The sequence below is a fragment of the Microcebus murinus genome, chromosome 18 (assembly GCF_040939455.1).
Source record: "Microcebus murinus isolate Inina chromosome 18, M.murinus_Inina_mat1.0, whole genome shotgun sequence".
NCBI classification, from domain to species: domain Eukaryota; kingdom Metazoa; phylum Chordata; class Mammalia; order Primates; family Cheirogaleidae; genus Microcebus; species Microcebus murinus.
Genome location: NC_134121.1, coordinates 23,017,865 through 23,042,961, shown reverse-complemented (window position 1 = coordinate 23,042,961; position 25,097 = coordinate 23,017,865). Strand labels below are relative to the sequence as shown.

The window sequence follows — 25,097 nt, the reverse complement described above, 5'->3', positions numbered from 1 at the left end:
GTGGGTATTTATAGGTACAGAGATGGGTTGCCAGGGGTAACGGATTTACATAATAACAGGTAGTTCATTTTACATTAAAAGTTTTTCAAAAGGCCTCTATAGATCCCTTAATTAACTCTATCTACGTGAACAAATGGTTATAAAATCTTTCAAAGACAAACTTCTAAGTTCTAAGATAGAGTTATCACTTAGTGGAAAGGTTACACAGAGATATAGTGGCTCCATATTTCTTTATCTAGTTATTGTGGATGGAGACAGGTAGTCAGGAGTCAATCAGGAACTGTCCCTTGGCCTAATTGCTTTTAGCGCCAGGTGTCTGTCTCTCGTGCTGGCACTCTTTGACCAGCTCTCATCCCATGGTTCCATGCAAACTTGTTTTGTCATTCAAAGCAGGTGAAAACCACAGGTTTGAGACTACATCATCACCTTGGAAAGCAACAGCTACTGACCTTTAGACACCCTCCTAAGAGGCAGCTTTTGATATGCAAACTAACACGGGTTCACATATTCCTTCAGGGTAAAAAAGCCCTGCAAAACTCCTGAGATAATTTCTGTTTCTAATATTATAGGGGGCATTTCTGTAAAGCAATAATTCTATTGCAAAAATTTAACAGAAATTTCCAACTCTAACAATCACCATTTGAAGATTGACAGGAACTTTGTTTTAATGATTTCAAAGGCACATGACTTTCTGTATAACTATACCTAATCTGAAGTATTTAAAAACAGTTGATCAGAGCCCCTATTTGTCATAGACATTGCAGTTTATTTTTGAGACCACATGGTAAGACCCTTTTTTGTCTTTAAAATTGTAGATCTCTCTATGCACAAAGCTTTTTGATTAAATGTAACCCAAATTGAGCCATGACTCTCTAGTAGTGCTAGAACCAGACTGTACACTAACACCAGCATGGATCTGATTTTGAATTTTGTTTGAAATGTGATCCAAGTGGTGTCAGCCTACTGTAGTTAACATTGCCAGGATAAATCTTTTATAGAAACAATTGAAATTTTTTTCAATATTTATTAGTGAAAGATATTAATAAATTGATAGCTATATATTCTTGGTATAATATAAGTTAAGCATGTTTTCCAGTCATGCACTAATACTGGCTGATGACTTAGTAAACTTTGACAGTTGCTTAAACATGTAACTTTAAGCTGAGGTTTCAGAAAAGTAAAACTGACAATCTGATCTTTTTTATTTACATTAAAAAAGAAAATAAATATGAATGTGTTTGGTGCATTCAAAAAAATTAAGAACTTCTTTTTTTTTTTAAGAACTTCTTTTTGAAAGACACTGTTTGAAGAATGACAAAACAAGCCACATACTGGGAGAAAATATTTGCAAACCAAATTTCTGATAAAGTACTTGCATCCAGAATATATAAATTACTCTCAAAACTCAAATATAAGAAAACAAACGGTGTGTGCTCGTTCGGTGCGGACCTGGTACCTCTTTTGTGAAGCGGCAGCTGAGGAGACTCCGGCGCTCGCCATGGCCGACGAAAAGCCTAAGGAAGGAGTCAAGACTGAGAACAACGATCACATTAATTTGAAGGTGGCGGGACAGGATGGCTCTGTGGTGCAGTTTAAGATTAAGAGGCATACACCACTTAGTAAACTAATGAAAGCTTATTGTGAACGACAGGGTTTGTCAATGAGGCAGATCAGATTCCGATTTGATGGGCAGCCAATCAATGAAACAGACACACCTGCACAGTTGGAAATGGAGGACGAAGATACAATTGATGTGTTCCAACAGCAGACAGGAGGTGTCTACTAAAAAGGGAACCTGCTACTATACTCCAGAACTCTGTTGTTACAGACCAAGATTACATTCTCAATTAGAAAACTGCAATTTGGTTCCACCACATCCTGACTACTACAGTAGAGTTTTCTCTATTCTTTCATTTTCCCCTTCCCCATTCCTTTATTGTACATAAAGTAACTGGTGTATGTGCACAAGCATATTGCATTTTTTTTTTAACTAAATGGCCAATGGTATGTTTTGATTGACATCAAGTGGAGATGGGATGGGGAAAAATACTGGTTCTGTGAAAATACCCCCTTTCTCCATTAGTGGCATGCTCATTCAGCTCTTATCTTTATATTCCAGTAAGTTATTTTGCTCTCATTGTTTTAACAAAAAACAACAACATAAAAATCCTTGCATACCTTGTTCAATTGGAGAATTTTAATGTTTTTCATTTATCATTGTAAAACCAAGGACAATTTTATAACTTTTTTGTACGTAGCTGTTACATGTAGGGCAATCTGTCTTTAAGTAGGGATAAATTACTCTAAAAAGAAAATGAATCCTAGATAGTTTTCCCTTCAAGTCAAGCGTCTTGTTGTTTAAATAAACTTCTTGTTTAAAATGAAAAAAAAAAAAAGAAAACAAACAATCTAATTTTAAAAATGGGTGACATATTTGAACAAACACTTCAAAAAAGCGGGCACAGCTACATAAATAAGTAAATGAATGGATGTAAAACAATTACTGAGATACCACTGCATACCTATGAGAATGTTTAGTCAAAACATTTCACTCAGGCTTGAGAGGCTGATAATGAAGCTCTGCCTAAGTCCTGCCACCCAGAGTTCTCTGATGAACTTCAGGAATGAACTCCAGGTGTATAGGAATGAAAAGCTCTGGATCTTTTCTCCAAATGAATGGGAGGAGCAGTGCAATGGTCATCTGAGGGCATGCCCTCAGGCAGGTGGCCAGGAATATAGGGAGGAAGGGAAGGAGGAAAGGAAGAAACTATTAATAATTTAATTCAATGTAGACAGGAGTTTGGGGCCATGGCCCATGAGAAAATGACTTTTTCACCTCACACAGGAACCTAGAGGAGGCCCTTGGACATTCTCAAGGTTTGAAATTTGGTTTGAGATAATCTTATCTAAGTCATAAGGGACAGGACCTCCCCAACTGTCTTAGTTTATTTTCTGCTGCTATAACAGAATACCACAGATTGGGTAATTTACAGAGAAAAGAAATATATTTGGTTCATGGTCCCAGAGCCTGAGAAGTCCAAGAGCAAGTTGCCAGCATTTTGGCACAGCCTTTGTGCTGCATCATCCCATGGCAGAAGATGAAAGGGCAAGAATAGGTGTGAGGGAGGGAGCAAGAGAGGATCAAACCAGCGTTTACAGCAAACCCACTCTCACAATAATGGTCTGCGCCAGCACCTTCATCACTGCAAGGCTATGAGGTCAGACCCATAATACACATTCTCTTTGGCAGGTGACAGAAGTCAGAATAGTGCTTGTTCTTGGAGGATGCTGACTAACAGGGGGCCCAGGGACCCTCTGGGGAGCTGGAGGTGGCCCATATTTTGATCGCAGTAGTGGTATCATGGATGTATACACATACAAATTGAATCACACTGCACTGATAAGATATGTGTATTTTACTATGTATAGTTTATACCTCAACTGAAATAATTCATATCCTCTAAAGGCTTCCCATTTCTTAGAGAATAAAGTCTGGACTCTCCTGGGCCTTCCAGGTGCTGTAACAGCTGGCCTGCCTTCATCCGCTTTGTCCCGTGCACTCTTCCTCTTGCTCTCTGCACTTCAGTGTTCTCCATCAGTTCCTAAAACTGGCCACACTCTCAGCTCTAGGATTTTTCCCTTGCTGGTTCCCTTGCCTAGAAAGTTCTTCTCCAGTTACCCTCCCTCTCCATAATCCCAGGCTGAGAACTAGGCCTTACTGTTTAGCAATGGAAAGACCCAGTTCCCTGGAGAACCTCCCTGCAGGACTTCACATTCTCACCCTCTCCACCCTGGTATTGCCCTCTTCCCTCCTCCCAGAATCTTCCATGACTGTATTTCTTTTCTTTCAGGTCCTCCACTCTCCCTTAGATACCTTAATCCTCTTAGTCCATTTTCTGCTGCTATAACAGAATGGCTAAGACTGAATAATTTACAAACAGAATAGGTTTGTTTTGGTTCACAGTTCTAGAGGCTGGGAAGTCCAAGATGGGGCAGCCTCACCTGGTCCGCTTCCACTGAGAGCCTTGTGCTGCCTCCTAACATGATGGAGAATCAGAAGGGCAAGTGAGTACATGCAAAAGAGAGGGGACAGAAGAGTCCAACCCACTTTATAACAACCCACTTTCATCAGAACTACTCCATTCCCTCAAGAGCTACCGAAGTCTGAAGAGAAAGATATTAATCCACCTTAATGAGCTAATCACTTTTTACAGGCCCCATCTCCCAACACAAATCGCCAATTTATATTGGCAATTAAATTTCAGCATGAACTTTGAAAGGCACATGCCACATCTAAATCATAGCACCTCTCAAGCCAAGAGACCTGCCTGCCCTTAACACCCTGACACAAAGTGCCCTGGGTAAGGCCCTGTGGGGAAAAGCAGACCAAGAACCAGGCAGTGGCAGAGTCTCAGTGTGACTTGTAGAAATCATCAGACTCACATTTCAATGAACTTTAATTGATGTAACATACATGTAACATAAAATTTACTATTTTCATCAGTTTTAAGTGTACAGTTCAGTGGTATTAAGTATATTCATGTTGTCATGCAACCATCATCACTATCCTTCTGCAGAACTCTTTCCATCTTGCAAAACTGAAACTCTATACCACTAAATAATAACTCCTCATTCCCCTGTCCTCCCAGCCCCTGGCAATTACCATTCTATTTTCTTCTCTTTGATGTTCATGACTCTAGGTATCTCATACCAGTGGAGTCATACAGTGTTTGTCCTTTTGTGACTGGCTTATTGCACTTAGCATAATGTCCTCAAGGCCCATCCATGGTGTAGCATGCGTCAGAATCTCTTTCCTTTTCAAGGCTGAATTATATAGATAGACCACATTTTGTTTATCCATTCATTCATTGACTGACACTTGGGTTGCTTTCATCTCTAGGCTTTTGTGAATAAAGCTGCCCTGAACATGGTTGTACAAATATCTCTTTGAGTTCCTGCTTTCAGTTATCTGGGGTATATATCCAGAAGTGGGCTTGCTGAAGACTCTGGCAATTTTCTGTTTAGTTTTTTGAGGAGCAGCCAATACCATTTCCTACGGCAGCTGCACCTTTTTACTTTCTCACCGACAAGTCTACAGCGCACAGAGCAGAGAGCTTCAGACAAGGGTCCGGGTCTTTGAATAACAGAGCTCTGAGAAAGAACTTTCCGGAGGGCTGCCTCTTGCCTCCGTAAGACCACAGCTAACCCCTGGGAATGGATCACGGCGGCTGAGCAGTGCTAGCCACACTGCCAAGGTCAGAATTCTGGGCGGCCCAGCACTCTGTCTTGACAATTTCTCCCTACTGCGCTGATTAGTCTAAAAACACATTGGTCTGTTTTGTTTGCCTGGTCCCCTCCCTGCAAGGCGTGTGGCAGAGCGCCCTTCTTTTGGGCTGGACTCATTAGTGACACTGTTTACCTATGACTCACCTCCAAGGTAACGCTAAGGCGCTTGTTTGCTGGAACTCTTAGCTGTGCCTGTGTCTCCCTAGGATCTCAGAAACTTTTTCTTTTGACAGTATTTATGGAGATATTGTTTATGCGAACTGCACAGACCCTAGTTTGCTGCATGCTTTTGTACGTATGTAAGCACCCGTGCGACCACCACCCAGATCAAGATCGAGAATATTTCCAGCACCCAGAAGGCTCCATCGTGCCTCTCTCAGTCCGTGACCCCCAAGGGGAATCTCTACTCTGACCTGTGGTTGGACTTGATATGAAAGGAACTATCACAGCCTGTGCTTGTTCCTACCTGGCTTCTTCCACTCCGTTGTGAGGTTCATCAATGTTTCCCTTGTTCTAGCTCCTTTACATTGCTGAGGGCTGTTCTGTTCAATCCACTTCTCCTTTCTCCTGTCGGTGAACACTTGCATTGTTTCCAGTTTGGGGCTATGACAAGAAAAAAGCTGTTATAAACACATGAATGTGTTTTTCTTTTTCTTGGGTAAATAAATATTAGGAGTGGAATGGCCAGGAGATAGGAGAAGTAGGTATTTGACCATCTTACAATTCAACAAGCAGTTGCACTAAGTTGTAGTTTACACTCCAACGTGCAATAAATGAGAGTTCCGGTTGTTCCTTATTCCAATGAACTGGCAATTTCCAGTGAGTGACTTGCCATGACAAAATTGTCCACGGTGTCAGAGAGGAGTGTGAAGAATTTCCCTTTTTTTCCCCTCTTTTCTGCTGCAACTGTTGCTGGTCGATCCAGGAACATGATGGGGGATGGAGCGTGCAAAGGGGATGCAGAGCCTCAGTCTATGGGATCATCTCAAAGACTCTCGTGTGCAAATCCTGGTGCATCTAGGCGGAGGCAAGCAAGAAAAAACATGCAAACACGTGTATGGCTCCGGGGTGCCCACTCGTGCCAGTATGACCCTCACCCGTTCATCCCAAGGGTGATCACTGGGCCTTCTGCCTAGCACATTGCAGGTGCCTGGTTGACTTCAGGCAAGTCTATTGTCGTGGCTCCCCTCCCCTCTCTCCTGCCCGTCCTGCTGTTCTCTGATTCAGCCAATTATTTCCCCTAAATAGGTTGCAAAGCCGATTAAAGACGTATGACATAAAAATGTCATATGATCCCTACCACTCCCTTGTCACTTGGAATGCTCTTTAGGTCCAAGACATCCCCTTTCCTCACACTAAAGCCCAGGAAAAAGGGATAGAGAAGACAGGGAGAAGAGAGGACAGAGATCAATTCACAGAAAGGGGTATGAGAAGCTTCTGGGCACCACTATACTCTGGAATAAAAATCCTCATTATGGCCTGTCTCTTGCAAAATATTCTTTTCTACAGAATTATGTTTTCACATGAGGAATAGAAATTTAAAGAGGAGAAATGCTTTGGAAGAGCCTAAGTATCTTCATATAGCTCAGGCTGCCAAGAATTAGCTGTGTGACCTTGGGCATGTCCCTTGGACTGTGAGCCTCAGTTTCTCTGTGTGTAAAATGGGTTGAAGCAAGCCTTGCCCACCACCAGCCTGTGCACAGGCAATGCCCAGCCCCATTGTTTTTGGGACACTGTGACAGAGCATGGCCTCATGCTTCTGGGTCCTGTTGTCTAGAGACTCGCTGTCATGTATCTTGAACCCACATGAACCACATGTGATTCCATCTCAAGGGCGGAGCACAAGAGGAGAGAAGAGGAAAAGGTCACCGGGACTGGGAGTGTCCGCCTTCCTCCTGCCCAGTTCCACCCTCGGCCCCCCCCCAGCACCCTGCCCCTTCTGTCTCCCCAGAACCACTTCCGCATGCTCCTGACACCTCCCCGTTTGAATAATTGCCAGCTTGCTTGGTGTATATAACCTTGTCAAGCCACACCCTGTGCAGAGGACCACCTGGCTGGTGAGAAAGGCAGCAGAGCACAGATGGCCGGCAGCGGGGCCCAAGCTCCTTACCTGAGCCCGGTGAGTCCCAGGGCTGGGGGCGTGGGGCTGAGCTGGCTGCCACAGCCAGGGGGAAGCAGCCCTGGGTCTCTAAAAGGAGACACCTGGTGGGTGGCAGGGGGTGGTGAGGGCATCCCAAAGAAGGGAAGAAAGGCCACATGGGGTGATCCTGACGCACCTTCTGTCCCACGCCGAACTCGCCAGGACTGCAGGGATGTTAATCGCCACTGTTCATGGGTTTGGCAGGTGTTTAGTGAGCTGTCCTGCCCTGCTCCCGGTGGGGTTGGGGGCTAGGCATAAGCACGGCCTAGAGGGTGAGTGCTCGTGTGCAGAGGAAGGGAGCTTCTGGGACGACAAGGACCCAGCGTGGTGGCTGAGGGCAGCGCTCTTGGAGTTCCACCGTGTTCTAGCTGGGTGACATCAGGCAAGGTAGTTTCACCACTCTGGGCCTCAGAGTCCAGATCGGTGAAAGGGGAATGTCACCTGAGCCCACCTCCCAAAGCCGGGGTAAGGACTAAGCAAGGAGCGCATCTAGCGTGTGTGAGCGGTGCCTGCGCACTTCAGTGCTTTCAGCGTGGCTCGTACTAGTGATCTGGGGTGGCAGGGAAGGAGTCCGAGGGGGCGTCTGAGCCCTGAGGGGTCAGTCAGAGCTAACAAGGCAAGGGCACGCCCAGGGCGACTGCAGAGGGGCAGTCAAGAAGGGGGAGGGGAGCAGAGACCCTCTCTGCAGTGCGGGGTGCACAGGTGTATACGCCCTGTGTGCAGGTGGCCTTGTTAAGCGCTGTGAGGTTTGTGGTTCCCACTTCATGCACGGGAAACTGAGGCTCGGAGAGGTAGAAGACAAAGGATAGGTGCAGCCACCTCAGGTGTCGAGAGCACCCGTCCCTCCCACGGAGGCTCTCCCAGGCTGAGCAAGGTGAGGTTCACGTGGATGACCCAGTGACCTCTGGCAAACGCTCCCTGTAGGGGAAGGTCACACAGTCCCCTGTTCTGCTGAGGAGTGACACATGCCATGAGGGCCTGTCCAGCCTCCTCTAGCCCAGCCTCCCCGGAGGCCCAGGAGGGAAGCGGAACCACCAACGGGGGTGGGGGGCGCTGTGTGGCCCAGGGAACACTGGGGAGCTGGGAGCACAGATGTTCTGTGCCTGTCTGTGAAGGCAGCCTGTGTGGGGGTTAAAACGTGGATTCTGGGGTTCAAACCCCAGCTCTGCTGCTGACCAGCTGTGTGGCTTTGGGCTAGTTACTGAAGTTTTCTGTGCCTCAGTTTCCTCATTTGTATAAGAGGCACTAAAGATGGCCAGGGTGGTTGTGAGGCTAAATGAGGTAACACAGGCACGGAAGGGGGGTGCCAGCAGGACCTCAGGGGCACCTGAGGACAGTCCTGGTGGACGGTCCTGCTGGTGGACGGTCCTGGCCAGCCAGGCTGAGCCGGGATGGATATCCTCTGGTGACACTGAGTCCAAAAGGAGGCTGCCCACACTCTGGCTGCAGGGCTCGGCTCTGCTTTCTAGACTTCCAGACAGGAAGAGGAAGGGCAAGTCCCCACCTCTGGACATGACCGGGAGCAGAGAGCAGGTTCTCACCCAGCGAGGGATAGCTGCGTCCCATGCAATCAGCTGCGTCGCAAGGCCACCGAGAGCCAGGCCCTTTCCACGTGGCATCTCGCGGAGCCCTCTCCGGAACACTGCCAGGCTGGCGTGTTCTGTTGGAGGGAACCAGGGCACAGACAGCTCAAGTGACTTGGCCACCACCAGGACTGCTAGCTCACGGAGCTGGGAGCCGAGCCCAGGCCTGTGCGACCATAAATCCAGTGCAAAAATCCATCCTCCTGCGCCACACGGAGCAAAAGCAAGTCCAGTTTTGTTTTTGTTTTTTTTCCTGCGCCTTCTGCTAAGATCCCTGAGTAACACACAGGGACCCACATTCCACAGCAGCCTTGGTGGCCAACCTTTGTCAATGGGAAAAAACCTGAACTCTGTAAGATAATCTCAGGAGCTTTACCTAAGTGAACTGTGACTGCAGGTGAGGTCTCACCTTTGTCTTACATGGCCTTAGGCTTCTTGATGATTTTATATCTTACTGTTACAAAGATTAACTCCAAAAGGGACAGGGCATAACTAGGGCTGTCTTTCCTCCCTTGGCTTCACGGCCGGCAGCTCAGCATTAAGGATGTTTTCCGGGGAGGGGAGTCCCCTTGGCCCAGAAGGGGTCCATTCGGTGGGCTGGGGGACTTAAGATTTTATTTTAGTTCACATCTTTACAACAATTGTGTTCTCCTCCAGTCCTGGGCTCGGAAGTCTAGAATCAAAGTGTCAGCAAGGCTGTTTCCTTCTGGAGGCTTCGAGGGAGCACCTGTTCCCCTGCCTTTTGCAGTTTCCAGGGGCCGCCTGCACGCGGGCTCTGGGCCCCTCCTGCCACCCTGGAGCCGGCAGCTTCCTGCTTCAGTTGTCACATCTCCTGCTACTGACCCTTGTCCTCCTGCCTCCCTGGTATAAGGACACTTGTGATTACGTGGGGCCACCCGACTAACGCAGGACAATCTCCCCATCTCGTGTCCTTCACTCAGTCACCTCTACAAAATCCCTTTGCCATGAAAGGCAACATAGCCACAGAGATTAGAATGTGGACCTTTCTGGGGGTTGAGGAGCGGGGGTTGCAGAGTATTCAGCCTAACACACCCTCTTTGGAGTCAACCAGTGTTAGCAGTTTCTTGCCAGTCAGTCCAGACATGTTGCATCTATACGTAAGTAAATGCAAGTGTGCAGCCCTGTGCCCCCCATTTCATATACAAATGACATCATTCCATATCAGTGCTTGAAGAATTCCCTGCTTCCTTTCTCTTTTCTTTTTAGAAGGCTACATAGAATCTGTGGTACGGAAATAACGTAATTCCTTTCACCTTTTCACTTTTAGGCTCTTTGCAATCCTTTGCTATTATAATGCTGCAATAAATAAACATATTTGTAGCATTATATTTAATTTAGTTACCATTTCAGACATACTGAAATCTCACATAACTTTTGAGGGTAATTGTTGCCTTAGAGAGAACCTGTATTGTCCCGACCGGGTGTTGCCTACGCTCCTTGCTTCCTCCAACCCAGGTTCCTTTTCTTTTTTTTTTTAATTTTTTTTGTTGTTGTTGTTGCTTTTTTATTTTTTATTTTATTTTATTTTTTTATCCCAGTTTCCTTAACGCCTTCTGTGCACATGTGATGGATCACGTGGTCATCCACTCTGCTTTCAGGTCTTTTTTTTTTTTTTTTTTTGAGACAGAGTCTCGCTCTGTTGCCTGGGCTAGCGTGAGTGCCGTGGCGTCAGCCTGGCTCACAGCAACCTCAAACTCCTGGGCTCAAGCAATCCTGCCTCAGCCTCCTAAATAGCTGGGACTACAGGCACGTGCCACCATGCTCAGCTAATTTTTTCTATATATTTTTAGTTGGTCAATTAATTTCTTTCTATTTTTAGTAGAGACAGGGTTTCGCTCTTGCTCAGGCTTGTTTCGAACTCCTGACCTTGAGTGATCCTCCCGCCTGGGCCTCCAGGAGTGCTAGGATTACAGGCGTGAGCCACCGCGCCCGGCCTACTTTCAGGTCTTTACACCTTAGTGGGAATGTGCTTAAGCAGGGGGTGCAGGTGTGTCCCAGGGCCATGCGTGTTTTCAGCGCTGTCTCTCAGGACAGTACGAGAGGCCCAGAAGAGAATTTCAGGCTTCCACAAGCAGGCGAGGGGAAAGGTTGCACAAACATTTCCAGGGAAGGGAGGCTTCCCAATACTATGCCGTGCTGGTCCACACCCGCGAGTCAGGCCGACTCGCTTCTCCCCAGCCACTGGCACGGACGGGGACGACAGAGAGAACTCGGAGACACAGAGAGGCTGTGACTGGCTCAAAGCCACTAAACGATTTAATGGCAGAGCTCAGACCTGCCCTGAGGTGTAACAAAAGACGCCTCTCTCAAGTCCATGGGTAGCAGAGTCTGTCTGGATGAGACGGGCATTTCTGTGGCTCTCCTGGTGTCTGTCATGGCACACTGGGCTTGCATGGGTTCTGCAGGCTCTGCGTGGCCACACAACTCAAGGACACAGGCCAGAAAGCGGAGGCCGTGCCCTGAGTTAGGCTGGTGGGTGGTTCTTGTCTGGGCTGCACCGTGTTTGTTTCAACGAGTTATCGTAGGAAATTCACACATGCGGAGAGAATACTATCAGATGTCACACAGCCACTACCCAGCTTCAGCAGTGATCAACTCTGGGCCTGTCTTGCTTCATGCATGCCCTCAACTATTTCCTTTTCCACCCTCAGATACTTTGAAGCAGATCCTGATGTATCATCCCATTGCAAATATTTCCTTATGCAGCTCTATAATGTAGAAATTTAATGGAGAAATTTTGAATGATTTTTTTCCCCAGAAATTACAACGTTTTATAGAAAAAAAAATCAATCGGAATTTCTGTTTCTTCCTAAAGGTTTGGAAGCTCTGCCAACGCTGGGCCTGGGTGGCAATCATTGGTTATAGGGCTGAGGGGATGCTGCCCCTTTAGGTGTGGGGGAGGGGGTGATATCTACTTTGCCACAGTCCCCACCACTCCCTATTGTCCTACCTCCCATCTCATTCAGGCACATCACTGCCTCACCCCTGTAAGCATTTAATTTTGTACAAATTGACCTAAAGGAGATGTTAGAGCACACAATAACAACTTGAGAAATGCGGAAATCAGCTAGGAGATGGAACTGTGCTTTGAGGCATTTTGCAGAACCACATTGGACAAAAGATATTTCAGAAGTAGCTTTGACAGTGCAGAAGTACTAATTTGGGCCTTTTGCTCGGAGAGACCAAGGGCAACTGCTGCATGCCAGTGTCTTCCACCATAGACATTTTCTCAGTAAATCATCAGACAATGCCACGCAGTAGGGGGGGATTATTCCTATTTTGCAGATGAGGAAATAGAGGCAAAGGGAGGTCAAACAAGGTTCACGAGGACTCGGGTAATGAGCAGCGGAGCTAGGGAGCAAACCTGGAGGCGGCCCAGACTCTGAAACAAAGCGGGTCCTCTCGGTGACCCATCGCTCCTGTAACGGGACAGGGAACAGAGGTTGCCGGCGGGGCCAGGGAAGGGTGGAGACTCTCAGCCAGGGCTTCGGAGGCTGCCGAGGGCCTGAGGGGAGGAAAGGGGAGCCCAGGGGCAGGAGCAGATGAGGGGCTGCCCTGGGGCATTGGGAAGAGGCTCTCCTGGAAGTGGCCAGGAAGGCAAAGGAAACGGGGGCCATTGTCATATGGCGATGGTGGCAGGGGGACGCCTTCTTCCTGGCCCTCTCTGGTGAGGAAAGGTTGAGATTTGTCATTTTGTCCCTTGGCTTCCGAATGCCCAGCCTGGGTTCTGGGGCCTTTGCTGGGAGCGTGGCTTGGGGTGCAGTTCCCCCCCCCCATACCCCAGTTCCTTACTCTCTCAGGCCAAGGCCACATCACTTCCCGGCCTGAGGCCTTCCTCCTGGTGCGTTCCCCAGCGCAGCTTTCACTTCCTCTCCACTCTCAAGTGATGTCGGCTCCCTGTCTCGTCCTCTCAGCCCCAGGCCGTCCCCTTATCACAAGCTGAGAATGTCTGAGTCTCTGATTGGATCGGTGTCTGCCTCCAAACAGGACCCTGAGGCCGGTGAGGCTGGGACTCCATCTGTCCTGGTCACAGCCACACCCCAGCCCCTAGCACAGTGCTGTTGCTATGGAAACCGCAAGGGGCTCTCGGGTCTAGTTCCGGTTGCTCCTGTACAGAGAGAAGGAACGTTGCCAAGGGACACTTTGGTCAGGAGATCGGGAAAAGCCACCTCAAACCCTGTCCCCGACCAAAGGCACGTGTGGCCTTTTAAACAGGGGAGATGAACAAGAGGCTACGTGCATTTTTGCAAGCGGTCTTGAAACTAACAAGGGGCTACATGCACAGGGGCCGGCCAGAGGGAAGTGGTCAGTTTGGGCATCAGGAAGTCTGGCCAAGAGGAGCCTTCAGAATCTCACCCCCGTGTCTTGCAGAAACTCCGCCATTTCTGGGAAACAACTCAGAAAGGTCAAGCAGTTGTTGAAGAAGAGGATTGTGAGAAAACACAGAGGGGTCACTGAAACTTGTTCATAGAGCTGGTTACCTTGTCCCGCCCAGGCAGCCACTGGCTATTGCCACAGGGGAACAAACAGGAGGAGGGCGGCCACGGACTGATGGCCTCACACCTTCTCCCTGCAGGTCGTCCCCTTTTCCGGGACAATCCAGGGGGGCCTCCAGGATGGACTTCAGATCACCGTCAATGGCTCCGTTCTGAACTCCTGGGAAAACAGGTGTGTACGTGGGAGGCTCTGCTGTCTCCCGCCAGCCTCCTCCCTGAGCAAACCCGCGCCTGTCAGCTCAGGTCGGATCAACCAACAACCTACAAGCTGGCCACCTGGCTCAGGGGAGCCTGAATGCGTCCCTGTCCCCGGCACAGGGCACAGTCCACACCTGCCTCCAGGGCCACTGTTAACATAGACTCCAGGGCTCAAGGGGCCCCCTGTCTCCAGAGAGCTCACTGTCTAAGGAGGGAAGCGGGAGAGGCCAGAGGTAGATAATTATGTTACAGAGTGGAATTTTGTACACCATGACTCAGAATTGCAAAATGAGAACTTCTTTTATTTCCTATAAAGTACATCCGTCTACTTGGAATTCCTCATTCTCCTATAGTGGAAATATTTAAAGTTGCCATCCAAAGTAATTTGGTCTGTTACACTTTCAAGGCCTTTTCTGGAAAATACTAGGTCAGTTCAAAATACCAGCGTGTTATGAGGGCTGTTTCCCACGCCCCGCCTCCTTCCAGGGTGGGCTTTCTGGGAACAGGGAGGGGCTCATCTGTCTTCTCCAGGGCTGGAGGCATCTCTGACCCTCACGCAGGCCTGGCTGACGTCTGCCGAGGTATCCAGGTGGCACAGAGGCGTGCAGCTCTCACCTGGTTAGGGCGGGGACTCCATGGTGGCCGTGGACCCCCCTCTGGACACTCAGCTCTCTCCCGGAATCCTCTCTGTCTCAGTCCCAGGGGTCATTTCCTGGAGATCTTCTACGTCCCCTTCACGCTGTAGCAGACCCCAGCTCACCCTCAGCTCGGCCACGTAGATCCCACGTGACTTCTCCACCATTGCCATCCCACCAGGGTGGCATGGCCACGTGGGCCATGGGACTTATCTGAGAACCCTGCAGTGGGGTACCCAATCCCACCCAAACCCTCCCAGCAGGAGAGTCCAGGACCTTTGACCTTTCATCCCGCTCTCTCTCCCTCTCTCTCTCTGCCTCCCCAGTGCCAGGAGGGCTTCTCACCCCCGTCCTGTGTGGCAGAGACGGCCCCTAACTTAGACTGCTCCCCTCCCCTTGGGAGTGTTTGCTCTCTCCCTTCCCTGGGGCAGGAATTTTCCAGGGACTACAGGAGTGAAGCCGGGGGACCACAAAGGGAAATACATTCAGGGAAGTTTCAAACACAGTTTCTCCATTTAAAGAAAGAGCCGTGTAAGAGTCGTGAGTTTGCTAGGTGCTCACAGCAAGGGTGGAAGAAGATTTCGCACGCGTCTTAGGATACATCAAAGTAAAGAGTTTATTTCACTTTCTCAGAAGGAGAGACATAAAGATGGAGAGAGAGAGACAGAGGGAGAGAGAGAGAGGGAGAGAGAGACAGGACACGCACTTACCTGCATGGGAGACTTCCTCGACATTTATTTATTTATTTATTATTACTTCCTCATTTATTCACCCCCAAAGGCTGGCACCCTTTCCTGGGTGTGGCAACTCAAAGGAGGTGAGGCTCAGGGGTCATCCCTGAGTGGGGTCACCCCCAGAGTGACTCAGGGGGTCACCCCCAGAGTGACTCGGGGGCCACCACTCCCACACCTCTGCTCCCCCAAACACACGCCAACACCTGAGAGGGAGAGACTGACACGGTGCAAGTCTTCATGCCTGGAGAGCTCACATGTATTCTACGCCTCCCATATAGACACTGTCTTTCTAGGTCAATTCCCATCCACTTCACATGTCCTTTGAATCTGTTCTCTTCTTTCCCAGTGACTCAGGCATGTGCTGGCCTCCAACGAGTGTCCGCTGGCGCCGAAGTCTCTCTCTTCCAGGCTCGCTTAACAACTTCCATCCTCCGTACCAATTTGGAACTGGTTTCCCAGACCTTGCATCTTGTTGCTAGTGCCGGCGCTATTCTTGACCCATTTTCTGCTTCTTTTTAGAATAATCAAGCTGTAAAGGCAAAATGCAATAATTGCACAAAAACACTTTGGGTCCAGATTAGCTGAACAAAGTAGTGTCACCACGCAGGTGATACACCAGTTCCCAGAGAAACTCGCGTCTGAGGTGCCTGTCATTGGCAATGAGCCATGCGACAGAAGGCTGTTTGCTCTCCTTGGGTCTAGGTTTGCTGTGAACTTGAAGACTGGCTTCAGTGACAACGACATTGCCTTCCACTTCAACCCTCGCTTTGAAAACGGAGGGTATGTGGTCTGCAACACGAAGCAGCAAGGATGCTGGGGGCCTGAGGAGAGGGTGGGGCACATGCCCTTCCAGAAGGGGAGCCCCTTTGAGCTCTGCTTCCTGGTGCAGAGCTCGGATTTCAAGGTGAGCAGGAATCCCCGCCCCACCTCCAGCTTCCTGTCCCCACGGCTCCATGGGACTTGGTGAAAAGCCTTCAAATTATCGCCTTCATGGAAAGGCAACCACAGTACCACCAGTGTGCAGATAGCGTGACCGTTTCCTTGTCAGCTGTCACCGATGGCATGGTCTTTGCACGCCCTTTCACTTGGATCTACATATGGGTGCACATGTTAATTCTGTTCCTCCAAAAATAAGGACTAGATAAGTGACCATGTTGCTTTTGGTATCGTGTGTCTTGCAAGTCCGAGTTCATTCCCATCCTCTGCTCTAGCCATTCTTCCACTCCAGGTCCATGGTAACATGTGTTTTCAGCACGTGTTTCCAGCCTTTATCCGGGTTCTATTAACGCTATAGCTTTGTGAGCCCATGCGCATTGCCGTGGCAAGCAGAGTGGTGTCTCTATGTTCACATGTGTGCTTGTCCGGGACATGGATGTTCCCATCCACTCAGTGTGCAGCCGGAGGTCGCCTCTCCTCTGGTCCTTGTGCGCATTTTTATGCACATATAAATACTACCCCAGGTGAGCTATGCTTAGAAAGACAAACCCACTGCAAGACACAAACGTAAGAACTAAAAGCCAAGAACTGGAACCAAGCAGAGATTCAGGCTGATGCACTTTGGATCCCAGGCATGTTCTGGTATCTGGCACAGCGCTGACGGCCGATGGCCCTGGGTCAGGGTGGGTGTGAGGACCAGACTCAGATCTTCATTTCCAGAAGCAGGGGTCTGGGAGCTCAGGATCGCTCCCCTGCCCTGCCTGGGACTCCTCCCTGGAACATGCACTCTCCTTTGGCAGGTGACGGTGAACGGCAGCTTCTTTGTGCAGTATTCACACCGCGTGCCCTTCCACCGTGTGGACAGCATCTCTGTCGATGGCTCTGTGCAGCTGTCCTACATCAGCTTCCAGGTCAGATCGTCCACCTGGCACCTGGCCCAGGGGCTGGGGTGCAGGGCCCAGCCTGGCTGTGCCTAGGCAATGTTGGGTGGGCCCAGGGTTACCAGCCAATCTGCTATGCAGGTGACTTTGGGGACCCACCTCTGGTTCCCCGTCCCAGTGTCTGCCTGCCCCTTACCTCCCGTCCCTCTGCATTCCTTCTGAGTCCGTCTCTCTGAGCAGAACACCTGCCTCGGTCTCCCAGACTCCTCGGCCACTCCTTCCTCTGTCCTTCTCGATTCCCACCCTGGTCAGGCGGCCATATAGTCCCAGAAAGGGCCCAGGCTCAGGATCCAAACTGGATACAGTTCCAGTTCCCAGCGCTGCCGCTCTCACCGTCTGTGGGTTCTTCCATGAGTGACTTCTTCTCCCAGCCTCGGTTTCCTCATCTGTCTAAAGAGCATCATCATGGCCACCCCACGGGTGGTTGTGTGGCTCAATGAGATGACAGACGTCAGAGGTCACATAGCAGCACCTCTGGGTACCCCCCCCCAGGGTTTGTTTGTCCCTGTCTGTGTTTTAAAATTCTGGTGTGCTGCCCACATCTAAAAGGTCAGGAGATATCAGGGGAAAACTAGGAAGTTTAGGGTGAGCTGGGCCCACATTCCCGCAGGGCACCAGGCTGTACCACGTATTGGCACTTGAGTGAGCTCCTTGAGATGAGCGAAGCACACAGTAGGTCCTCAACAAATGAGCTTCTCTACCCGGGGTCCTCATCCCTCCCACTCCTCCCCTTCCTGACTCTCTCCTGGGGGTTGGAGACATGGGGAGAGGAGGGACACTGGGCCCCTGCTGGTCCCCATGGCTGGCCCCTTCCCCCGCAAGCCCCTCACCCCTGCCCAGCAGTTCTCTCCCTCTCCCCCCACCCCTGCCTCACAGCTCTGCCCCAGCTCCTCCAATGCTTCTCCCCACCCACTGCCGCCTTTTGTTTTAACAGAACACCCGCGCAGCCCCGGCCCAGCCTGCCTGCGTGCAGCGGGTCTTCCAGCCCGTCATCTTCACCTCCAGGCCCAGGGGGCGCAAACCAAATGTGAGTTTAACACGGAGGCCCTGGGTGGCTGAGCATGCAGCAGGAAGGACAGGGGGTCCCGAGGCCCCATCTTGCTCACCCAAGAGTTCCCTGTCCCCATCCACCAGGTGCCCAGACCCGGGGACTTGGGAGTCGTTCTGGATCCTTCCCTCCCTCTTCCTATATCTCTCTCCTGCACCTGCAAGTCTCTCCCACCCCAAAGCCAGGGCCTTGGTCCAGGCCACCGAGAGTCCTCACCATGACGACAGCTGTCTCGTTCTCCTAACACCCACCCCCGCCACAGTGACCTTCCTATAAGCAAATGTGATCATGTCCTCTCCTTGCTTAAAAATCGTGAAAGCCCCAAGCCCTTCTAAACACACCTGAAATTCCCTGGCAGGACATCCAGCCCCAGTCTGCCTCCCGGCCTCACCCCACCCACCCCCACGAAGCTCACGCAGCCTCCGCTGCTCCCTCGAGACCCCTCGGCCCACCCCGCTCTGCACGTGCTGCCCTTGGTGCCGAAAGCTCCCTTGGCCAGTGTCGCCTAGCAAAGCCCTCACTGCCCTTCAATGCTCTGCTTACATGTTGCTCCCTGGGGAGACTGTGGGATGCTCCCCTCTGTGTTCCCATGGGCCTTGCACAGTCTGTGCTGTGCCAGTCTCCACGTCCCACTGTAACCGCGTTTGTGTGTCTGTCCCCTCACTCTACCCCCATCGTCCCCATGCCCTTGAGCCCCGGGAGGGCCGGGATTGTGGCTTGTCCATGTGCACAGTGCCTGGCGCTCGGTAGGGACTCAGTGAAGGAATGTGAGATGTGCTTTGCCCAGCCAGGTGGACGGGACACAGCCAGGCAGGAACAGTCCACCGGGTGGGGGCAGCGTCCAGGACAAGAAGGCACGCAGCTCTTCCCTTGGCCACTCAACAGTGTGGGCTGCGGGCGCTCTATCCACGCATCCTTCCTGTGGCCCATCAAGGGACTCACGGGGCACCTGCCTCCTGCCACACTGACTTCAGGGCAGGTCACATTCCGGGGAACCTTGGCAGGGCAGCCCAACTTTGGCCCTGGGCAGGAGAGAGGGGTGATGGGTACAACCAGACAGAACTGGGTACCCTTTTGGATTCTATCCCTTCTACCCGGGGAGCTCGGGCAAGTCGCTTAACCTTTCTGAGCCGGGTGCCTCCCCAGGGAAACAGGAGCTAAGGATGCTTCCCCCGCTGGAAAGCACTGGCGCCCGGAGCCAGCCCACAGCGAGCCTTCAGCAAAGGCTGGTTTTCATTTGGTGGCTGAGACGCGGCTCTGGGAGCTGCGGGAAGCAGTGTGGTCTCCATTAGACCCGACCCCCTCTGGCTCAGGAGGAGCCAGTGGGGATTTTCCACCCCCGACCCCGAGTCCCTGGGTCCCTGGGCCCCCGGGGGGTAACAATTTGGGTGCCACAGGCTCAGGAAGGCATGTTGGGAGACGGAGGGGGTGAGCGTGTGTGGGAGGCATTTCTCAGCACAAGACCCTCCCTGGAGCTCTGCCACCGTCTCCCTCCTGAGGCGCCAATGGTAACCACCATTCTGATTCTTCTCGCCCCTTCCAGCGCAGGGCATGCGTCCTGCCTCCCCGCCCCCCTTTGCAAGTCTCCTGCTCTCTTTGTGCACCCTCTTCATCTTGGTTCTTCCTGGGCGTCAGAAGGAGGAGGCACCCGTCTGAACCCCGCGGTGTTGCAGGGAGGAAGATGGCGGGTGGGGTTGGTGGCCTAACGAAAGGGAAACGACCTGAATCGCCACTCCCTGGGCCCCACGTTCCACGTCCTTGCTGCAAAGTGAGGCAACGCCAGAGGCCACAAGTGCAGCCATCTTTCTTCACCATCCAACCCCTGCCCCTCCCTGGGTGCGCTGAGAGAAGAAACACCCCCACCTGCCCTTAGTGGGGGGCTGGTCAGGGCCTTTGGGTGGTTGCGGCTCAAGGTTAACTCACTGCAGAGGGTGCGCGAGACGTGGCGCCCTCTGGTGGCAGGTGGTGGTCTTGGCGCTGAGCGCTGGGGAGGACCTGCTTTCCTTCTTCCAGACTGAAACAAACCCCTGATTTCCCTGGAGTCCTAGAGGTGGGAAGAAAGAATGGTGGCAAGGATGATGGGGACATTTGGGGCTGGGCCCCCAGCTTAGGAGACATGTGTCTAAAATTCTCCTTGGGACAGTGGCAATTGTGGAGCAGGCTGAAATTATCCAGTGGTCCAAGAGGCAGGTCCCCTAGAGACCAGCAGGGAAACTGGTCCTTCTGTTACGGAGAGGGGACTGCAGTGGCCCCAGAGCCTGGATATGAGGTTCCTGCATCTGGGGGCCAGCCCCCAGGTCGCCACTACAGCTCATGGCTTGAGCTCTTCTCCCTGTGATGGCACAAATGAGGCAGGGGACCTGGGTGGGATCCAGGAACACAGCAGGAAGGTCCAGGAAGGCGGAGGTGAGAAGGAAGGTGACCAGGAGAATCCAAGGGCCGAAGCGTCATGACCTGCACACATTGGAGCATCCCCCCTCCAGACTGTGTGGGTGCCCGTGTGCACGTGTGTGTGTGTGTGTGTGCACACGTGTGCTGCCGCATTGAACATCCTCCTCTCTTTTCGACAGAATCCTATCAAACCACCTATGGCGTACCACAGCCCGACCTATGTGAGTGGCTCCTGGGGGAGGGGTGGAGGTTTGTTGGTGCCGGGCAGGTGGGGGTGACGGGCAGGTTGGGGGGGGGGTCCCCTGGCCCTGCCACAGTACGAGCAGGACTCTGGGGAGCTGAAGTCCTAAACACATTCAAGTCAATTGGAAGAGTGTTGAAAGGAGCTTTCACCCTTGAAACTGTCACTGTGCGCACAGTTCTATGGCCTGCCCCTGTCAGCCCACTTGGCCAAAGTTCCTTTCAGGACGGTTTAAGCCCATTAACCTGAGTATCACTGGAAGGTCTTCCTTTGGCATTTACTGAACCAAGTAAAGATATGGTGAGGTTCTTTCACGGGTGACCGTCCAAATGCACGGAGACTGGTACAAAGTCCCCTTCTGCAGTGGCAGCTGCTCCTGCTGCCACAGGCTGACCCGGCCCCTCCCCCCAACAGCCGATGCCTTACTTCACCTCCATCCCAGGCGGGCTGTACCCGTCCAAGTGCATCATCCTGGCGGGCACCGTCCTGCCCGGTGCGCAGAGGTAAGCCACGCGCTCGGGGGCTCTCTGGGAGGGGAGAGACCTTCAAGGTCATTCTGGCCACCCCCCTGGCTCTGGGCAGGCTAGGGACGAGGGGGAGGGGCTGGGGATCAGAGTCCAGTGGGCAGAGAAGGTCCATGGGAGCTGCCCACCCCAGGTTCCACATCAACCTGCGCTCGGGGAGTGACATCGCCTTCCACCTGAACCCTCGTTTCGATGAGAACACCGTGGTCCGGAACAGCCAGATCTATAGCTCTTGGGGGCCTGAGGAGCGAAGCCTGCCCCGAAAAATGCCCTTCACCCGAGGCCAGGGCTTCTTGGTAAGGTGCCACAGCCTGGAGCTCAGAGGGGCTCTCAGGGGTGCACGAGGAGCGGGTAGAGGAGGTCTGGGGGTGCCTCAAGCAGGATGGGACATGATCCCACTGGGTGAGGGCCTGGGAGAAGAGAACGTGGTCGCCAAGTCGTTATCACTATCACTGTCCTGCATGAAGGAGGTGTGGAACCTGCTTTGACCTAGGAGGAAAGAAACTCACTAGCGCAGGTTACTGCCTGTGGTCACGCAGCCAGTTAAGTGCCACATCAGACCCCAGAATGGAGTGTCATCCATTTCTTCACTTATTCATTCAACAACCATTTAGCAAGCATTTCACTGGGGTGCATGTTGTGCAGGAAGCACCCCACATGCTGGGGGTGCGGTCACAGAGCAGACAGGTCCTGTCCCCAGGGCGTTCCCAGGTCAGCTGGGGAAGGAGTAGGAAACAGAAACTTGAACAGAGCATTGCAGATAAGGACAGGGGCCAGGCAGAAAGCAAACAGAACAAGGGCGTCATTGTGCACAGGTGTGGCCTGTGCAGGGACAGCGAGGCCAGGGCCTACAGGGTGAAGAGTGAGGCCCAGAGAGGTGTGGGGCACAGCTGCAGACCCAGTCCACACAGAGCCGGCATTCTCCACCCAGACAGCTGATAAAAGGGAAACCAGAGCCCCGTTCCTGGCCAATGAGGCCGTGAGCCTGGGTGTCCGTATTTTTAAGTTGTACATTAAGTGATTATACTCTGCAATCCGGGTTGAAAATAACTGGAGTGGGGCTTCATAGGCCATGAAAAGGAGCTTGATTTTAATACAATGCAAAGCCACTGGAGTGTTTCAAGCTGGGGAACAGTATACTCTGATATATAGATAGCTGTGTGACTCTCGCAAGTGACTTAACCACTCTGTGCTTCGGTTTCCTCATCTACGCAATGGAGCTAATAATAATATGGATCTCACAGAGTTGTAAGAGTGGAATGAGATAGTATCTGTAGCATGCCTAGGGCAGCGCCCAGCGCACAGTGTGCTGTAAGTGTCAGCTATTGCCATGGGCGTCATGTCTCCCCATGTGTCCCGGGCTGCCTCGTGGGAAGGCACCAGGGTGGGAAAGACAGGTTAGGCGGCGGCTGCAGGAGTCCTGGCGGGGAGCCCTCCCGCGCGCTGGGTACTGGGCACACACATGGCACCCGCCAGCAGGTCTGGCAGCTCAGGGGCCAGTTGCAGAGTGGGGCTGGAGGTGGGAGCGTGGCCTGCAGGGGCAGGTGACTTGACTAGGAGGGGTCAGGAGGTCGGGAAGGTGGGCGGGTGGGATGCAAGGAGGGGAACAGCATTCCAGGCAGGGGAACAGCGTATGCCAATGTTCAGGGGAAGCAGCACTCAGGGCGTGTCTGCTGCAGAGCACGTCACTCCCCGGGGCTGGAAGGCAGGTGTGGGGCTTCTTAATGCTTGAGGAAGGGGGGGCAGGACACGAGGCTGCATCTTGGGCTGAGGATTTTCTAGTGTAGTGCAAATGACGTGGCCTCTCTGCCCAGGTGTGTATCATGTGCGAAAGCTACTGCCTCAAGGTGGCCGTGGATGGCCAGCACCTGTTTGAGTACTGCCACCGCCTGAATAACCTGCCGGCCATCAACAGCCTGGAAGTGGGGGGCGACGTGCAGCTGACACACGTGCAGACATAGGGGGCTCCCTGGGCCTGGGGACAAGGGCCGGGGTGACGAGTTGCTGCCTGAGTCTGCCCAGCACGTCCCCTTCCCAGCCCCAGCGCCCCCCCTCCACCGTGCCCAGGCCCTGGGCTGCCCTGCAGAGGCGTGTCCTGTCTGCCCGGCTCCTGGCTGCAGCCAGCCTGGAGGGGAGAAGGCAGCTGGCTGGGATGGCCTCGCTTAGCCGGCTGTCCTGCTCCTGCCATCCAAGGCCAGGGGAATAGGGGGACGTGGGGTGCAGCCCCATGATCAGTCCCCTGGGCAGAGTCAGGGTCCTGAGGCTTCCCAAGCCCCAAGCCCAGGCCTACACCCCATCTTGCTCCCAACCACCTGCCTGTCCCCCATGCAACTCCGCCCTAGTCCCAGGCCACCAGCTGTCCACTCCTGGTAGGAAGTGACCTCCTTTGCCCTTTCCCTTCCTGTGGCCTTTGTCCTCACTCTCCTACCTTGTACCAGCCCTTCACGCCCTCCAGGAAAGCTACCCTGATGACGTCCCGCTGGCCCCCACCAACCGGCCAGCACTTCTCATCGGGGGCTGTCTTCTGCCTCTGCACCCTTCAAATAAAGAAATAAAAATGCTTGTTGTTACACACAAGTGGGATGGCTCTGGCTTATTAAATACATTTGGACACATCTGGGATTCTCTGGGACGGGGGCGGGGCACAGGGGGGGGGCTGCCGAGCGCCGTGGGAGGAGTGGCTCCCTTTCCACAGGGGGTCCTGACACGCACACCTAGTCCCAGTGGGCCCCCACAAACCCCACAAGGGTGTGGGACAGAGCAGGTGGGGCTTGGCCGGTGGGCAGGAGTGTCTGACTGTAGCAGTGGCCATGTTCCTTTTCCTGGGGGAAAAGGAACAATGTTTTCTGTCTTTTCACAACCTCCTCCACTCTTTTTGGGAATGGAAACCTCCATCCCTGCCCCAGGCCAGTGGTCAGGAAGGGTAGAGGATTGTCGTTTATTCTTTGTACCATAAGAGGTTGTTCAACGGTATTGTCCGGGCAGAGGTCCGGGAGGTCAGGGTGGGTGGATGTCGTGAGATTGTGTTCGCTGGAGATAGGGATGGATCAGAGTCATTGACTATAGTTATGCAATAACCCGAAGCCAAAATCTCTTTAAGAGCTCTGTATTTCTCCTTAAGATTAGGACAATGGTAACACAAGACAAACACTAGTAAAAAAGAAAAAAAAAAAAAAAAAAAAGATTAGGACAATGGCATTTTAAGACGGGAGTCTCCAGCCTCCTGCTTTGCCAGCAAATTAATAAACTCCTCTTTCCTTTGAGGACTAAACTCTGATCTCTTTCTTTTGCTAAAAACTCCTTCCTAAGGAGGACAGCTGGGTCAGGCTGACAAACAGTAAATTCCCACTAAGCTCACCAACCTGATTCTGGTATGACATTAACATCACCTAAAAGTTAAGAAGCCCCTATCTTAACTCAAGCATCCTAGCAGATGCCTATCATAAATTTAAAATATCTTAAAGCATCCTAGCAGGTGCCTATTGTAAATTTAAAATGTCCTCCTGTCTGGACCTCCCAGAGTGCTCACCCCCTTATCTTAAAATAAGCATCTCCTTTCTGGTCTTCTAGATACAGTATAACTCTCTCAGCCAATTGCCAGCCAAAGAATCTTTAAACTCACTTATAACCTGTAAGCCCCACCCCCCTTGGAGATGTCCCACCTTTTGGGGCCAAACCAATGTATGCCTCTCATGTACTGATTTGTGACTTTGCCTGTAACCCCTGTCTCTGAAAATGTATAAAACGGAACTGTAACCCAGACACAGCGAGCCCACTTGCTCAAGTCCTCTTGGCAGTAGCTCTGGGTCATGGTCCTCACATTTGGCTCAGAATAAATCTCTTTAAAATTATTTTACAGGGTTTGGCTTTTTTTCGGTTGACACCTTTTCCTCAACCACTTGTCCTCATTCTTCTGTCACGGC

The 25,097-nt window shown here is 51.7% G+C and overlaps 2 protein-coding genes across 2 annotated transcripts; both read left to right on the top strand.

The window, feature by feature from the left end:
- The first annotated feature begins 1,409 nt into the window (after window positions 1-1,409).
- On the top strand, window positions 1,410-2,315 carry LOC142861934 (small ubiquitin-related modifier 2). Its single transcript, XM_075994327.1, has one exon. It carries the CDS (start codon window positions 1,499-1,501, stop codon window positions 1,784-1,786), a length of 288 nt encoding a protein of 95 aa, XP_075850442.1. The 5' UTR covers window positions 1,410-1,498; the 3' UTR covers window positions 1,787-2,315.
- A 4,939-nt stretch (window positions 2,316-7,254) lies between these two features.
- LGALS9 (galectin 9) lies at window positions 7,255-23,795 on the top strand. Its single transcript, XM_012740799.2, has 9 exons — window positions 7,255-7,405; window positions 13,607-13,698; window positions 15,796-15,997; window positions 16,830-16,940; window positions 17,905-17,997; window positions 20,589-20,630; window positions 21,065-21,153; window positions 21,308-21,470; window positions 22,989-23,795. Exons 1-9 carry the CDS (start codon window positions 7,367-7,369, stop codon window positions 23,133-23,135), a joined length of 978 nt encoding a protein of 325 aa, XP_012596253.2. The 5' UTR covers window positions 7,255-7,366; the 3' UTR covers window positions 23,136-23,795.
- Window positions 23,796-25,097: the final 1,302 nt, after the last annotated feature.

Coding starts and splice junctions, on each gene's coding strand:
- LOC142861934 (XM_075994327.1), top strand. CDS start 1,499: ATGGCCGACGAAAAGCCTAAGGAAGGAGTCAAGACTGAGAACAACGAT.
- LGALS9 (XM_012740799.2), top strand. CDS start 7,367: ATGGCCGGCAGCGGGGCCCAAGCTCCTTACCTGAGCCCG. Junction 13,699..15,795: donor CTGAACTCCTGGGAAAACAG/GTGTGTACGTGG, acceptor CCTTGGGTCTAG/GTTTGCTGTGAACTTGAAGA. Junction 16,941..17,904: donor TGTCCTACATCAGCTTCCAG/GTCAGATCGTCC, acceptor TTGTTTTAACAG/AACACCCGCGCAGCCCCGGC.